The 18147-nt window shown below is 42.1% G+C and overlaps 1 protein-coding gene across 10 annotated transcripts in view; it reads left to right on the top strand.

The window, feature by feature from the left end:
* The window catches only part of naaladl2 (N-acetylated alpha-linked acidic dipeptidase like 2), a 1006049-nt gene that overhangs the window by 733704 nt on the left and 254198 nt on the right, over positions 1-18147 (top strand). For all 10 annotated transcript variants that reach the window (XM_087993578.1, XM_043702223.2, XM_087993582.1 and 7 more), the window contains one exon: positions 9769-9965. In XM_087993578.1, coding sequence (XP_087849704.1) covers positions 9769-9965 — 197 coding nt within the window. The remainder of the gene's footprint in view (positions 1-9768; positions 9966-18147) is intronic.

Genomic DNA, 18147 nt, shown 5'->3' with positions numbered 1-18147 from the left:
GGGGCCAGCGACCATAACTCGATTAGATTTAAAATAGTGATGGAAAAGGATAGACCAGATCTAAAAGTTGAAGGAAGGCTAATTTTGACAGTATTAGGCAAGAAATTTCAAAAGCTGATTGGGGCAGATGTTCTCAGGAAAAGGGATGGCAAGAAAATGGGAAGCCTTCAGAAATGAGATAATGAGAATCCAGAGACATTATATTCCTGTTGGGTGAAAGGAAAGGCTAGGAGGTGTAGGGAATTCTGGATGACTAGAGGAATTGAGGGTTTGGTTAAGAAAAAGAAGGAAGCATATATCAAGTATAAACAGGATAGATCACGTGGATCCTTAGTATAAAGGCAGTAGGAGGATACTTCAGAGGAACATCAGGAGGGCAAAAAGGGGACATGAGATAGCTTTCGCAAATAGGGTTAAGGAGAATCCAAAGGGTTTTTACAAATACATTAAGGACAAACGGCTAACTACCGGAGAGAATATGGCCCCTCAAAGATCAGCAAGGCGGCCTTTGTGTGGAGCCGCAGGAGATGGGGCAGACACTAAATGAGTATTTTGCAACAGTGTTTACTGTGGAGGAGGACATGGAAGATATAGAATGTGGGGAATCGATGGTGACACCTTGAAAAATGTCCATATTACAGAGGAGGAAGTGCTGGATGTCTTGAGACATACAAAGGTGGATAAATCCCCAGGACCTGATCAGGTGTACCCTAGAACTCTGTGGGAAGCTTGGGAAGTGATTGCTGGGCCTCTTACTGAGATATTTGTATCATCAATAGTCACAGGTGAGGTGCCAGAAGACTGGAGGTTGGTGCTATTATTTAAGAAAAGTGGTAAGGACAATCCAGGGATCTATAGACCGGTGAGCCTGACATCGGTGATGGGCAAGTTGTTAGAGGAAATCCTGAGGGGCAGGATGTACATGTATTTGGAAAGGCAAGGACTGATTAGGGATAGTCAACATGGCTTTGTGCATGGGAAATCATGTCTCTTGAACTTGATTGAGTTTTTTGAAGAAGTAACAAAGAGGATTGATGAGGGCAGAGCGGTGGACGTGATCTATATGGACTTCAGTAAAGCATTTGACAAGGATCCACATGGGACATTGGTTAACAAGGTTAGATCTCGTGGAATACAGGGAGAACTAGCCATTTGGATACAGAACTGTCTCCAAGGTAGAAGTCAGAGGGTGCTGGTGGAGAGTTGTTTTTTTTTCAGACTGGAGCCTGTGACCAGTGGAGTGCCACAAGGATCTGTGCTGGATCCACTACCTTTCACCATTTATGTAAATGATTTGGATGTGAACAAAGGAGATATATTAGTAAGTTTGCAGATGACCACAAAATTGGAGATGCAGTGGACAGCAATGAAGGTTACCTCAGATGACAATGGCATCTTGATCAGATGGACCAGTGGGCTGATGAGTGACAAATGGAATTTAGACAAATGTGAGTTGTGGACAAATGGAATTTAGACAAATGTGACAAATGTGGCAGATGGAGTTTAATTCAGATAATTGCGAGGTGCTGCATTTTGGGAAAGCAATTCTTAGCAAGACTTATACACTTAATGGTCAGGTCCTAGGGAGTAGTGCTGAAGAAAGAGTCCTTGGAGTGCAGGTTCATAGGTCCTTCAAAATAGAGTCGCAGGTAGATAGGTCAGTGAAGATGGTGTTTGATATGCTTTCCTTTATTGGTCAGAGCATTGAGTATAGGAGTTGGGAGGTCATGTTATGGCTATACAGGACGTTGGTTAGGTCACTTTTGGAATATTGTGTGCAATTCTGGTCTTCTTCCTATCAGAAGGATGTTGTGACACTTGAAAGGGTTCAGAAAAGATTCCCAAGCATGTTGCCAGGATTGGAGGATTTGAGCTAAAGGGAGAGGCTGAATAGGCCTGGGCTATTTTCCCTGGAGCAACGGAGGCTGAGGGGTGACCTTAGAGAGGTTTATAAATTCATGAGGGACATAGATAGGATACATAGACAAATCTCTTCCCTGGCGTGGGGGAATCCAGAACTAGAGGGCATAGGTGTAGAGTGAGAGTGGAAAGATATAAAAGGGACCTAAAGGGCAATTTTTTCACACACAGGGCAGTGCGTGTATGGAATGAGCTGCCAGAGGAAGTGGTGGAAGCTAGTACAATTGCAACATTTAAAAGACATCTGAATGGGTATTTGAATAGGAATGGTTAGATGGATATAGCGAAAGTGAGGACTGCAGATGCTGGAGATCAGTGTCAGGATTAGAGTGGTGCTGGAAAAGCACAGAAGGTCAGGCAGCATCCAAGGAGCAGGAAAATCGACGTTTTGGGCAAAAGCCCTTCATCAGGAATGAGGCAGGGAGCCTCCGGGGTGGAGAGATAAGTGAGAGGAGGGTGGGACTGGGGAGAAGGTAGCTAAGAGTGCAATAGGTGGGTGGAGGTGGGCATATAGGTGATAGGTTGAAGAGGAGGGTGGAGGGGATACGTGGGAAGGAAGATTGGCAGGTAGGACAGGTCATGAGGATGGTGTTGAGCTGGAAGGTTGGGACTGGGGTAAGGTTGGGGGGGGGGAAGGGGAAATGAGGATACTGGTGAAGTCCAGATTGATGCCCTAGGGTAGTAGAAGTGTTCTGAGGCGGAAGATGAGGCATTCTTCCTCCAGGCTTCGAGTGATGAGGGAGTGGCGGTGGAGGAGGCCCAGGACCTCAAGAGTGGGAGGCGTAATTGAAATGTTCGGCCACAGGGCGATGGGGTTGATTGGTGCGGGTGTCCCGGAGATGTTCCCTAAAGTGCTCTGTGAGAAGGTGTCCATCTCCCCAATGTAAAGGAGACCGCATCAGGAACAACGGATTCAATAAATGACATTGGTGGATGTGCAGGTGAAACTTTGATGGATATGAAAGGCTCCTTTGGAGCCTTGGATGGAGCTGAGGGGGGGGGGAGGTGTGGGTGCAGGTTTTGCAATTCCTGCGGTGGCAGGGGAAGGTGCCAGGACGGGAGGGTGGGTTGTTGGGGGGTCTGGACCTGACCAGGTAGTCACGGAGGAAACGGACTTTGCAGAAAGCAGATAGGGGTGGGGAAGAAAATATATCTCTGGTGGTGGGGTCCGTTTGGAGGTGGTCGAAATGTCGGCAGTTGATGCGGTTTATGTGAAGGTTGGTAGGGTGGAAGGTGAGCACCAGGAGGGTTCTGTCCTTGTTACGGTTGGAGGGGTGGGGTTTGAGGGCGGAGGTGCGGGACATGGATGAGATGCATTGGAGGACATCTTCAACCACGTGGGAAGGGAAATTACGGTCTTTAAAAAGGAAGCCATCTGGTGTGTTCTGTGGTGGAACTGGTCGTCCTGGGAGCAGGTAAGTGCTAGCAAATGGGACTAGATTAAGTTGGGATATCTGGTCGGCATGGACGAATTGGACCGAAGGGTCTGTTTCCGTGCTGTACATCTCTATGACTTTGGTTCAGAACAATCTTCAATTCTAAACTTTGAGCTGGGAATATTTTCCAAGGGTTCCAGATGCCAGGCAATTACCCATTGGAAGGTTTGACATCCCAGACAATTTCGTCTGAGTCAGTTGCTTTGGTCTGTCTGTATATTCCCATCAGTCAGCCCCTGACTGTGATGCTGCAACAACTATCTTCCTTGGGGAAGATCTGGGCCATTATGTTTCTTCCTGCTTTATTATGAATTCATTCATCTACATTAATTTACATTACTTGCTTCTCCCCTCAATTAACTTTGACATATATAAATTACAGAACCTTGGAATCATCGAATTATACAGTACAGAAAAGGCCCTTAGGCCCATCGAGTCTGTTCTATCAAAACTTTACTATCCCTAATCTCATAACACTCAAGGCTTTGGGCCTAGTGTGGGTAAGTGATATGACATTTCAAGTGCTCATCCAATTTCTTAACAGTTGTTAGGTTTCCTGCCTCAACGACCCTCCCAGGCCATGCATTCCAAACCCCCACCACACTCTGTGAGAAAAACATTTCCTCAAATCCTGTCTAAACCTACTACCTTTTGCTTTAAAATTATACCCCCTTGTTATTGATCCTTTGACTAAGAGCTACAGCTGCTTTCTGTTCACCTGTCCATGCTCTGATAGAGGTGTAGAATATAATTTTAAATACCCTCTCAAGTCCCCTTTGAATATATGCCAATCCAAAGAAAACAACCCAAGCTTACACTCTTCATAGCTGAAAATTATATGAATATTTGGTGTAAGAGAATTATTTTAAAAATTTTAAAAATTAATAACTTTAATGTCCTCAGAGCATCATGAAGTCCATTATAATCAATTGATTACTTTTAAAAGCACAATCATAAGTCTTTATCAGGGAAATTGATAAGCAGTTTATCAATGTTCCCTATCAATGTTCCATATGTCATATTGGCTCATTGTTAATTTTATAGGTTTGCATGTTTTTTTTAATTGTTTGCTCAGATTTCACGTGGGTCAAGTGAAGGAAGAGAAGATTCACTTACTGCTATGTAACACTTAAATAAAGGTCCATAAGTATCCCACATGTCCATCCTGTTGATTTAAGATTGCTATGTAATTGGGGGTAGTGGTTTTGGAGCTGGAAATGTGCTGCTGGAAAAGCGCAGCAGGTCAGGCAGCATCCAAGGAGCAGGAGAATCGACGTTTCGGGCATGAGCCCTTCTTCAGGAGCCCTTCTTCGGGCTCATGCCCGAAATGTCGATTCTCCTGCTCCTTGGATGCTGCCTGACCTGCTGCGCTTTTCCAGCAACACATTTCAGCTCTGATCTCCAGCATCTGCAGTCCTCACTTTCTCCTAGTAGTGGTTTTGGAGTTGAGCAGAGGTGCGGTGGGGCGGGGGGGATAGTAAGACCCTATGAACCTCAAGGTGTCTTCTTCGTTCATAACTTAAACATGTTATTAGCTTGTAGAGCAATTTCCATGGGCTTAAATTTCCTTTGGCACTTTTTTTTAACCTCATTTGCTCTTAAAGCAATCTCTTTGAGTGTTCCAAATAACCAGGTGACAGGAGACCTCCTCTCAGTCCGACAAGGTACTTTTAAGGTCCAGATTCTCATGTGCTCCCTTCCTTTTCTACCCTGAATTTTCCTTTCTTATACATTCTGAAGGTCAATAGTTGCTTCCTGCCCCTTTCAAGCAGGGTTTAGTCTGTTGGGATTCTAGATCCTTTATAACTAATTCTTTGAATCATGGATTTATATTCTAGAGTTAGTGAGTCTTACCATTTGAACAAAAAATTGGAAATTCTCACAATGTTGTTCAATTCACCAGGGAAAAGTGAATTATTGCCTGCTCTAACAAAAATGATTTGATCGATCTGTGAATAGCAGATGAAAATATCTATTCATGTGTTCTGATGCGTATTGGAATGAGTATAAAAAGTAACTTTTACCACAACTGGTAACTTCACGCATGTGGGAAAGTTTGCCTCACATGCAACAGCACAGTATCATAGTTCTGTAGAAAATCATAACGCATGTATTTGGCTTCTACATTTTGTGACAATGCTGCTCCTTGAACAAGATTAGGTTGCCCTTGGGTTTGTTTCAGAGGCGTCGTAAAGACAGAAGCTTCATTTTGAATGCATTTATCTACTTAAAGAAGTATTTAAATTTTAAAAAGGACACTTGTACAATGAAAGGGGAGTAGCCAGTTCTCCCAGCTTAGCTTTTCTCTGGTTTGGTTTGGTTTTAGCAGTCTGGCTGTTCGGAGCAAGCAGTCAGTTTTGAGGCTGCTGATCAAAGGAACAGCTTTATGGAAGAAGGTGCTCCAAGCTGAATCTTTCTGCCATCGCTCTCTCACCTGTAAGAACCTGTGTTTGATTTTCCCATTTTTGCCAAGGGAGTGTTTATGGGGATGTTGCAAGTATTTGGAGCAGCATCATTAAGTTGGGATGGTCTGCTGGTTTTTGGATAGGTTAAGGTATTCTGTATTCTGTTTTCTTTTGTTTGTGTTTCATTCAATACTATGTAAATAAATTCTGTTTTGTTTAAATCTGAGGGATTTTGACTAGCTGCATCACTCCTGGAATATACACCATACACCTACCCAAAACAACTAGAAACGTTAGGGTCTGGGCTACCTTCTTGAAATGTTTTGAGGGGGGTCTGGCCTGGTCCATAACAATAAAGATCTGGGATTAAAGGTAACAATAGGTAAAGGCTGTCCATATCTGATGTCAATATAAACTTGAAAACTTGCACGCCAATTTTTTTTAAAATCTCAGATGAAAAGAACATGATTGCCAGGTCTCAGTTCAAACTAGTATAAATATAGATCATATTTGTTTGCTGCGTTGCTAATGCACTATGCTGTGATACAAGCCATTTTACTTAAGTTCATAAAGCTTTATTACAGATGGACAGAACCAAGGTTTAAAGTTGCACACGTGTGTGCAGAAATACTACTTAACAAATAAATCTCTGAAATTTTTTTTTGTTGCTTGTCAAGGTAGGGCATCAGATTTTTCCCAAGAGGAGTAAATACCAACTTGTAGCAAAAGACCTTTCTCTCTAGATTTCATTAGTCAACTGGTCTAACCAGCAATCATCAGCAATGACTTGGAGTATTGCAGATGTGCCTTGCTCTGGTATCTGATGACCAAATCTGCCACAGAGGAATAACTTAGTTCCAAACTTCTAACTGTGTGTGTGCCATTTTTGAGCTATTGAGACTATTGAATCTACTGTTTATAAATGAAAAACAGCAGCAGTTTGAATTTTTAAAGCACCTTTAACATTAAAAAGGATAATAAGACCAAGTGAGAATTGGTCTTTCTTGTTGTGTTCCTGGAAGAGTAGGCCCTGAAGTTGCAATGGAGTGATAGCCTTGTGTAGATTTGAGTTGCACATGGGGCCATGTGGAAATCCTGATATATCTAACGCCAAGGAAATTCCCAAGAAATTAAGAATTCAAATGAGAAATTTCCCTGAAGTTGGAACCTGCTGAGAACATACCTAATGTCTGGCCATAAAATACTGTGGCTGCAAAAGGATTGAAGAATTCTGCAGTGAAAAACTTACTTCCTGTCTTCCCAAAATCTACCATCTACAGGGTTTGAGTGAAGAATATGATGGAATACTATCCACTTACCTTGACTGGTGCAGCTCGAACAGCACTTAGGGTGCTTTACACCATCCAGGTCAAATTAGATCACTTGGTTATCATGACCTTGAAGATTGACTTCTTTCACCATGTAGAAGCTCACCATGGCTTATTTGACACAACTTTCCACACCCATGATCTCTACCATATAGAAGGGCAAGGGCAGCACATGCCTGGGTTCATCATCATGTCATGCACCAGGCTGACACAAAACTATTTTGCTGTTTCCTTCTTGCCACTGGGTCAAATTCCTGGAACAGGACTATGGGTGTACTTACGCCGCAACGGCTAAAGTGATTCAAGAATGTAGCTCACTGCTACTTTCTCCAGGGCAATTATGCCGTGGCTGGCTCAATAAATGTTGGCCAAGGCAACCATGCCTACATGCCAGAAATGGATTTCAACTCATTTAAGCTTGTTAGTGACCCTGGAAAAAGTTAGAGGATTAAAATGCTGCTCTACTGCGTAACTATTCAACTGAAGCTCTCATTCACCACTGAATTATTTCAATAATAATGGATTGATCTTATTTTCATCTTCCTAAGAATCATACCTACCGACTTTTAATATTTGTGTCTGTATTTTAGATAATAACTATTACTCTTTTACTTAGTAATTTTCAATAAAACTAGCATTTTGTTGCAAAATTACTTTAAATTAGAACTTTGAAAATAAAAGCTGCATGAATTATACAAAGTTCAAGTTCACAGGTCACTCTGTGCATATGCCTGCTGTGGGTGTGATGCTACCAATAGCACAATATACCTGCAAAAAGGAATACCATAAATAAAAGTAATGAAAAAAAATCCAAAAGATCATCTCTGCTGAAAATAACGATGTCCTATTAGCATACAACATCCAAAAGACATCTAACACCCATTTGATCAGGCTAAGCAAATCAGCTTTCTACCATGATTAACCAAAATGTCTGTGTACACACACTTGTACATGGTGTAATGGACCAGGCCAGACCCCCTCAAAACATTTCAGGAAAGTGACCCAGACCCTAACCTTGCTCGTTGTTTTAAGCATGTGGGTATTCCAGGATTGATGCAGCTGGCCAACCCACTTAGTTTTAAACAAAACAGAATTTATTTACAAGATTACTAAATGAAATACGAACAAAATAGAACAGAATACAGAATAACTTAATCTATCTGAAAACCCAACAGATCATCCCAACTTTATGTTCTAAATACTTGCAACAATCCCCATAAACACGCCTTGACACAAAAGGTAAAATCAAACCCAGAGTCTTACAGGAGAGAAGCCAGAGAGAGCTTTAGGGCTCAGCAGCTTTTTCAACACTACTGCAAAAAACTAGAGAAAAACTGAGCTGGGAGAAATGGCCACTCCCCTTTCATTGTACAAATGTTTTTAAAAGAAAATTGAAAGCCTGTTACCTGAGGCAGTATCTATTAGCTATAATCAAACTGGCTCTAAAACCCTTCAACTTAGACTTTTTGAAGTCTGTTTCTTTTACGACTTCTCTGAAAAAAAAGCCAAGGACAATATAATCTTGTTAAAGGAGCAGCTTCGTCACAATGGTATCTCCCTGTTTTAATATGACAATGAAAACTTTAACCTAGCTCAAATATAAATTTCTTACAGAGGTGGCCCTTTCAAAAAGTAGTGGTTGAGCTGGACTGAATGGGCAGAAATGCAATTTACCTATACTTCTCGTTTTTCCACTTGAAATTGGGCCATATTGTGTTCAAATGTTTCTCAACATTTTACCTATAACTAAAGATAAATGTGAGTTTTAACCGAAGTGCATTGTTCCCAAAGTGTAAGGGGAACACCTCAGAAGTACCCACATAAGGGACCATCACAAGTGATCCCCAGTGGCTGCTATCACAATAAAATGTAATTGGTAATTATGACATATCTCATTCATGACATGATATGAGGATCAAGGTTATAAAAACATCTTTTTAATTAAAAGACATAAGTTGTTCAGAAAATGGAATTGTACGTAGTATACTGGTTTATAATCATAGTCATAAGACCTATACCTCAGCCGCTAGTGATATTGTGTGCGGTCTGTGGTAGCATTAATGCACATCACTTGATGCTTGGCCTCAGGAATAGTGCAACTGAAGGTCTGTGTACTTCTATGGTGTAGGAAAGCCAGCTGCTGAAAACAAACTAGGAAAGAAGTAAAAAGAAGCAGGTTTGGACTTCAGCATGAGTCAAAATGGCTGTGTATTTTCCACTCCCTGTTGTTGATGAAATTAAAGGAGATATAAGACAGAATTGGAATATTTTTGTATTCATAGGAGCAAAACTATTAAATTCCTACGGAATGATTTTACGTACAGAAGCAGGTAAGAGTTGTGACCTGTTTTGAGTGCCAGGAAAAGATTACAACAAGCTGAATTACTTTGATCTCATTGAGCATCTAAAAGCCAGACAGGAGAGATTTTGCAGACTTTGACAAGGCACTTTGAACATCGTGTTATTGTTCCTAATAAATAGCATTCGGTAACTTACATGGCATGTAACTGCAGATGATAGCATATGCAAAATGTTTTTCTTTATGAGAAGTGAGATGTTTTGAGAAATACAATTCTACTTGAGTTCTAATGAAGGGTGACTGGACTTGAAACATTAATGTATTTCCTGTGTTTCATGTATTAACATTCAATGAACACAATGATATATTTCTATTTCCAGATAAATATGTCATTGTTGGCAGTCACCATGGTAACAGTGAAGAACTTTGGACCAGCAGCACTTCCATAATTACTGAAGTAATCAGGACTGTGATGACCCAGATTCAGAAGAAAAGATGGCGACCAAATCGTACTATTTTGTTCTGCTCCTGGGGAGGAAGCATTTTTGGCAACATTGGCTCATATGAATGGGCAGAGGTAGGGATTATTATATACTTAATAGTATTTTCTTCTCACTCTTTGAAGAAAATGTCTTTCAACACAAAGCACATGCAGACTACTTAAGAAAAAAGAGGTGGAATTTTATTGGAATATTTACAGGCTTGGAATATGGAGCCTCTAATATGGTGGATGGGTGTTTTTTCTTACCCATCCATGTTGGTATTGCTGATTGAGTGTCCCTTGAACTAAGTGGCTTGTTGAGGCCATGTCAGGGGAACAGCTAAGACAAAAGTAGAGTGCCCTGTGTCTAGAGTCACATTTAGGCCAGACCAGGTATGTACCATAGATTTCCTTCCCTGAAGGATATTAATTGAATCAGATGGGCTTTTATGACAATTGACAATGGTTAAACGGCCGGCATTAGGATAGCTTTTAATTCCAGATAGTTTCTTCTCATTGAATATTTCACCATGTCATGATGTGGTTTGAATCCATGTTCTCAGAGCATTATCCTGGATCTCTGCATTATTAGTCTTGTGACTTTTCCATTACGTTGTGTAAGAGTGCATCTCCAACATCAGTAATTTTGAAATGCTGTTTAAATTTTCTTTGGAATTCTCAGTTTCTGTGGAGCATCAGCAACTTGCTGACACAGTGAGAGGTTAGTGGTGTTATTGGTAGCTGGAAGTGGCAGTCATTGAGTTTGTCTGCATTGTGAAACAGGCGGGCAAAAGATTGATAATTGCAAAGTGTGACCCTTTATCACCTACTGAGAGAGCATCTTTCAGGTGCACCTCAGCTAGTACAGGTTATGTTTAGAAGAATCTCTAAACCTTGAGGGTTCCAATTCAGAGTCCGACTCCTTCAGTGAGGAGGAGATTGGGAGAAGGAGAGAGAGAGAGAGAGAGAGAAAGTTGTTTCTACATGAACAATGGCTGCAACAGCTAGAGGAGCACCAGCCTCATAATGGGACATTGATGAGCAATGTACATAGGGTCACGAATACAGGCTGTTGGTCATTGAAGGTGCTTCCGTGCTGAATGGTTTTATAGCAGAGATTTAGCTCATGGAGATTTTGAAGCATCAATAGAAGAATACAATTGTCCAGGCAAATGATACCAGTACAATGTGGGGGAGGAATTGAAACCAATGAAAGGTAGCAGCCACCTATTTCCTGTATTAATGAAGGTGACCATGGGGCTCAGTGAACTTCTCAGATTCATTCCAGGCAGCATGTGGAGACATATGATGGATTGTGGAATCAGTGGCCAATTGCTGCAACAAGCTGCTGAGTGAGGCCATGTACCAGAGGATTGGGCAATATAACATGTCTTGCCCAGTCAAGCCTGTTGATTTGGATTCACGGTTATGGAGGATTCCTCCTGATGAGCTTACAGCCTGCAAGGCTCCCACGACTAGGACCCATTGTGAACAACTATTTTCAAGGGGCAACAACAGCAGAAAGATCCTCCAGGTGTTTGCAAGGTTCCTGGGAAGCTACTGCACTGAATTTATCCTGATTTATTCCTTGGTACCTCAGCTCTTCAGAGCATTTGAACAACTGTGTACATTGTTCCTAGATGACTAGGATTATCCCCTCAAACGTGCTGACTGTCACAAACACTAAGGCAGAAGACACCTACAACAACTGTCACTCGACAGCAAAGGCAGCCATGGAACTGATCCCAGACAATCTGAAAATGTCATTTAGATAGCTGTAAAAATCAGGGTGGGGGGAGACCCTCACTCTAAATCCATTGTGTTGTGATGGTCTACTGCACTGCATAACCTAGTGCTGCAGAAGAGGGTAGCATTGGAGAATAATGACCATGTTGAGCACACCACTGGCTCCTCGTCCTGGGTGTAAAAATCAGAGGAGGGTGAAGGTTATCAATCTGAAAGTTAACTCTTTTTTTCTATTCACTGAACTACTTCAGCTGCTAAATATTTCCAGTAATTTTTTTTAAGTTCAATTTTAGCTTTCAAACATCTGCAGTATTTTGTTTTGTTTTAGTCAAAATGCTGAAGTAGCTTTGATGCCCTTTTAATTAAACACTCTTATCATTTCAAGCCTGCCCAATCTGTCCAAGGGATGCACTCACTATTGCTCTCATTTTTTGCACATATTTTCATGCCCTCCACTTAAAGTGCTCACCATCTGATAAAGACTCATTGCTGCAGAATGACCAGGCAAACCATTAGAGAATGCATTACAAGAAGATTAAAGTAGTATATATATCTGGTGATTTGATTTTCATCAAGTCTGTACCTAGTGAGACCTCAAATAAATTTTTAGATGAGATTATGCAAATGCTTCTGTGTGGGAAATGGCTGTGGTTGAACCTAGGAGGGCCTATCAAGTTGGGGTGGGATTCTCACCTCTGTCTGTATAAAGACTGTGTTTGTTTCTTGAGTTGCATCCAGCACATCCATCACTGTGAAATCATAAATGCAAGGCGTATCTGAAAAAGAGCACGCAGAGACTTCGAGATCAGCTGCTTCCTGATTTTTTCAAGGCTCATTTTGTCTTCTTACCGTGAGCATTGAATTCTTTGAGAAGGTGACTAAGGAGGTGGACGAGGGGAAAGCAGTAGATGTGGTGTATATGGATTTTAGTAAGGCGTTTGATAAGGTTCCCCATGGTAGACTACTGCAAAAAATACGGAGGTATGGCATTGAGGGTGAGTTGGAGGTTTGGATTAGGAGTTGGCTGGCTGGAAGAAGACAGAGGGTAGTAGTTGATGGCAAAGGTTCATCTTGGAGTGCTGTCACTAGCAGTGTTCCACAAGGATCTGTTTTGGGACCATTGCTGTTTGTCATTTTTATAAATGACCTGGAGGAGGGGTTAGAAGGTTGGGTGAGCAAGTTTGCGGATGATACGAAAGTCGGAGGAGTGGTAGACAGTGAGGAAGGATGTGGCAGGTTACAGCGGGATATTGATAAGCTGCAGAACTGGGCAGAAAGGTGGCAAATGGAGTTCAATGTAGCTAAGTGTGAGGTGATTCATTTTGGTAAGAGTAATAAAAAGATGGGGTACTGGGCTAACGGTCGGATACTTGGTAGTGTGGATGAGCAGAAAGATCTTGGTGTCCATGTACACAAATCTTTGAAAGTTGCCACCCAGGTAAATAGTGCGGTGAAGAAGGCATATGGCGTACTGGCTTTTATTGGTAGAGGAATTGAGTTCCGGAGTACTGAGGTAATGTTGCAGTTGTATAAGACTCTGGTGCGGCCGCATCTGGAGTATTGTGTGCAGTTTTGGTCCCCATACTATAGGAAGGATGTGGAGGCACTGGAACGGGTGCAGAGGAGGTTTACCAGGATGTTGCCTGGTATGGTAGGAAGATCGTATGAGGAAAGGCTGAGGCACTTGGGGCTGTTTTCATTGGAGAAAAGAAGGTTTAGGGGTGACTTGATAGAGGTGTACAAGATGATTAGGGGTTTAGATAGGGTCGACAGTGAGAATCTTTTTCCACGTATGGAGTCAGCTATTACAAGGGGGCATAGCTTTAAATTAAGGGGGGGTAGGTATAGGACAGATGTTAGGGGTAGATTCTTTACTCAGCGAGTCATGAGTTCATGGAATGTCCTGCCAGTAGCAGTGGTGGACTCTCCTTCATTATGGGCATTTAAACGTGCATTGGATAGGCATATGGAGGATAGTGTAGGTTAGGTGGGCTTGGATCGGCGCAACATCGAGGGCCAAAGGGCCTGTACTGCGCTGTATTCTTCTATGTTCTATGTTCTATAACATGTGACAATGTGTCAGGCATCTTATGATCCTCTTATGAATGGCACAACAGAATCCTCTGGAGCTGACTGGTGAATAAATCTATTTTCTACTTTCTAGTCTTCAATTTGAGAGTCAGAGAGTAAAGTTAAGACATGACAGCTTGGCTGCCTAGAATGCCCCACCTCAGGAATCATGGTTGCTTCCCATTGCCAAGAATCATACGTTACAGAAGAGGCTCTTCTGCCCATCAATTCTTTACCACATGATCAGAGAAAATGTGTCCAGCTGCAAAAACTTGCTGTGCAATTTGGAACTCAGATGATTGTGACAAGAGCTGTTTTTTTTTGTGTGTGTCACAAGTGGCTCAGTTGTATATGTGGAAGGGAAGAAAAGTGAAGGCCAATGGTGATAAGTGATTGAACAATAAGGGGAACCAATTGATCTTTCTGTGCTGTTGATGTCATGTTACCTTCCTGGTGCCAGGGTCAAGAATGTCATGGGATGGCTGCAGCATTATCTTCTGGGGGCAGATCAGAGGTCACAGTCTCACCAATGATATCATCAGTTGGAGATGGGGTCCTGAAAGCAGAATTTTGGAAGCTAGAGAAGAACTTAGAAAGCAGAACATCTAAGGCAGAAATCTCAGGCTTGTTCTCAGCACAACATAGCAGTAATTATAGACATAGTAAAATTAAGCAAATAGGTATTTCGCTAAATGGCGCAGGAGAGACTTTTAATCTGGGGTATTGAGACCAGTTCTTGGACAAGTGGGACCCGTACAGGATGCATAAGTTATGTCTCAATAGGATCAGAATAAAGTTCCATGTAAGAATATTTTCTAGGGGAGGGCTTAAGCTAACTTGTCTGGGATTGGGAACCTGAGAGATAAACAAAGCTGGTTAAGGGATGTAGAAAAATTATAAATGAAAGTGGAAAGCAGCAGAAACAAAGCTTCGAATATCCTAGGGTCAAAATACAGAATGGAGTTAAAAAGGCAGAATTTGATCCAAAATTAACATTGTTATCAAAGGACACTAAAACTTAGCTCTACACCTCCCAGTTGATTGACATCTTTGTAGATGTTGCATATTGAGATGAGAAGTTTTTCTGTGTGACATGTAATTTGGCAAAACAGTGAGGATACCATGCAACTATACAAGGACCTACAGCTGCTTCTGAGCAGCAGAGGAAAATTGGTTTTGTAGGCTAGGAGGGCCTGGAAGCTAGAACTCTCTGTCTCTCTCAACGTCAAGCTCAGAAACTGCTCAGTGATTAAAAAAAAACCTTGTGTCAACGCCAACCACTGACTGAGAACTCAGGGTCACCCACAGCTTCACCAGGTAACCACTTCTATTCAGGTATTTTCATTCTAAAGAAGCTCCAAACTGTTTCTGTTGTTACCTTACAATCTGGAACAGATATCCCAACCTATCCTTAGTTTGTAAGCTGATCACTACTATTTGTCTGTGTTTGTTGTTTTCTTTTGCAGGAGTAATAAATTCCACTTGGGCTTTTGCTGCAGAAATCATTGTGTTAATTGAAGCATGGTAATTGTGTACTTAAAAAAAATATAAGGTATTCATTGCTGCTGACTGAGAGAAGGTGACTCCATCTCACCTGGTTGTAATATGGTCGGCATGGTTTTTTGGAAGGTGAAATCATGCTTGCTGGACCCAATAGATTTTGTTGAGGATTTACTGACAGAAGTGATAAGGAAGAAATAGTGGGTGTGATGTATGTGGATTTTCAAAAGATCCATACAGAAAGTTACTGAATAAAATTAAAGCACTCAGCATGTTTTGAGGATTGGGTAACAGGTAAAAACACAGAAAAAGTAAGCGGATCATTCACATGTTGGCAGGCTATGACAAGTGGAATCCCACAAGCTTCAGTGCCTTGAGCCCCAGTGTTCCCAATCCATGCAAATGATTTGGATGTGAGGGCCAATTTTAATTTGCCCAAGTTTGAAATAAAACATAGTAGGAAAATGAATTGTGAGACGGTGTAAAGAGGAGATTTAGTCTGAGTGAGTGGGCAAGAAGATGGCAGATGGAATACAGTGTGGATAAATCTTTGGTTGTCCACTCTGATAGGAGGAATGGTGGAGTGGTGTTTTTTTAAATAGTGAGAGATTGGAAAGTCGTGGTGTCCAAAGGAACTTTGTTCTTAAGTCATTGAAGTCCAGCATCCAGGTGCAGCAAGCAGTTTGGAAGGCAAATGATATCTTTGCCTTTATTGAAAGAGGATTTGAGTATAAAAGCAAATAAGTTTTGTTTCCATTTTGTAGACCATCAATAAGACAGTACCTGAAAAACTATGTGCAATTCTAGTCCCCATGCCTAAGGAAGGCTATACTTGCCGGAGGAGGGCTTTTGTGCCACAGTGGTAGTATACCTATCTTTGAGTCAGGAGATTCTGGTTCAAGTTTCACCTGCTCTGTAGTTGTGTAATAGCATCTCTGAACAGATTGATTAGAAAATTTTGATATTCACTACAGAGGGAGTGCAGCGGAGGTTCCTGACTGATGCCTGAGATGGTGGAGTTGGCCTTTGAGTGGGCCTCTACTGTATGAAGCTTAGAAGAATGAAATGCAATCTCATAGATACTTATAAAATCCTTAAAGGACGAGACAATGTCAATGCAGAAAGGATATTTTCCCTCCCTATTGCGTCTCGAAGCAAGAGACACAATCTCAGAATAACAGGCAAGTCATTTAGGAATGTGGGGTGAAGAAATATCTTCACTCAGAAAGTAGTGAATCTTCAGAGAGTGATGGGAGCTCAGTTGTTAGTAAGCTTGAGACATCAGGCGATTAGGAGTTGGCACAGGACTATGTGCTGAGGTAGATGATCTGCTATGATCGAGAATACAAAGCAGTTTTCAGGGGCTGAATGGCCTAGTCCTGTTCCCATGTTCTATGTAACTCCTGCATCAAATGGGTGAATCAAATCAAAAGCATTAACTCATTCATGACCTCGTTGGACTCCTCTATTTTATAACCCGGTGGGTGTACAGCCTCTGGGGACTCTGACAGATTGCCATACATTTCATGCAACTAGCCTTTGCTGGTGATTCCAGTGACTCACCATCAGTGTAAAGCTGAGCACCTCTGGGTCTGTCTTCAGTTCTCTAATGGGAAGTGACTGAAGCTGTCACTATTTGACACCAGCTTGTGTACATACTCACCAGTTGTTGCCATCTCTTCATTACATCAGAGCCCACTGGCATGAGAGTGTCTGTACTTGGGAGGAGTTCGACTGATATGGCTCCATCTCTGCAGATCATGGTTCCTTCTCAGATCTTGTTTTTCAATTTGAAACCACCATCAGGACCAGCATGAGACCTGGATTTTGTTAGAGTGCTGTACTTTTAATCGTCTGTCCTTGATGTGTAGCTTCCTGTGTTAATCAAGGCCCACAGAAGCCCTGCAGTTAATGTTTGGCAGAAGGATTGATGTCTGCATCCATGTCATTACTCTCTCTCTATGGGGTGTGCAACTTTTTGGACTCTGCAATAACTGCCTGCTGCAAATCATCCTATTTCCACTGCCACCACTCGCATTGGGATCCCCACAACTATAACCAACACCTCTGGTTCTTCTCCTCTCTCTGGCATTGTGAATTAGCTTCTCTTGAAACCGCATACTGAGTCAATCTTGTCTTACAGTCTAGTTGTATTCATTTTCCTATTGAGCATCATGGCACTGGGAGAATAGCTGCAAACAGCCATTCAGTATTGGCAAGGCAGTGATCAACTGTAATGGTCCTCTGTGAGGCAACTGTACATCTCACTGTGAATGCTAGTCCCAGGATGTGTCTGATTGATAAGTCAGAAAGCGGTTCTCATATCCTTTGGCACCATGTGTGAGATGCAGTGTCTATTGACTCCCTTTTCCACTTCTGCCAATGCTTTTCTCATGAGGTTTCCCAGCCTCCTCCTCTCTTCAACTGAGAAGAGCATTTTTATTCATTCCTTCGCAACCTGCTGCAACACTTCCATGGAGGTCACACTAACCTCTGAGTTATTCTTGGGTGCATGTTTTCTTAATCAGCACCCCATTCAATGCCCTCTGTAGATGGAATTTTGTGGAGGTGAGAAATATCTCAGTCACTGACTGGGGATTGAGTGAACTGCCTGAGTCACCTCTTGACACAAACACTTGCCAAATCTTTTGACAATCTCATGGTCGATGAAGTGGTGGGCACTAACTTGGGGTCAGGCACCCTGGCAGCTGAGACCACCAACCTGGGGTCTCAGAACGAGAGAAACACAACGATGTGGGAGCAGGAGGAGGTTGATGGGATGGCAGTTACAGGACTCTCCTCCTTGATAATGGATCAACCAATCAGCCACTGAGTATCTGACAAAAGGGGACCGCATCTAAAGAACCTGCCTGCAGCCAGGCCAACTGGCCCTTTATTGGCTACAGATGGACAATTTCCGAGGCATCCAGTCACCTGCAGCACAAAACCCAAACTTGTTGCT

This window comes from Chiloscyllium plagiosum, unplaced genomic scaffold, assembly GCF_037043375.1.
Source record: "Chiloscyllium plagiosum isolate Xiang-an unplaced genomic scaffold, Cpla_swu_hap1 HiC_scaffold_13, whole genome shotgun sequence".
Classification (NCBI taxonomy): domain Eukaryota; kingdom Metazoa; phylum Chordata; class Chondrichthyes; order Orectolobiformes; family Hemiscylliidae; genus Chiloscyllium; species Chiloscyllium plagiosum.
This window is presented reverse-complemented; position numbering and strand designations above follow the sequence as displayed.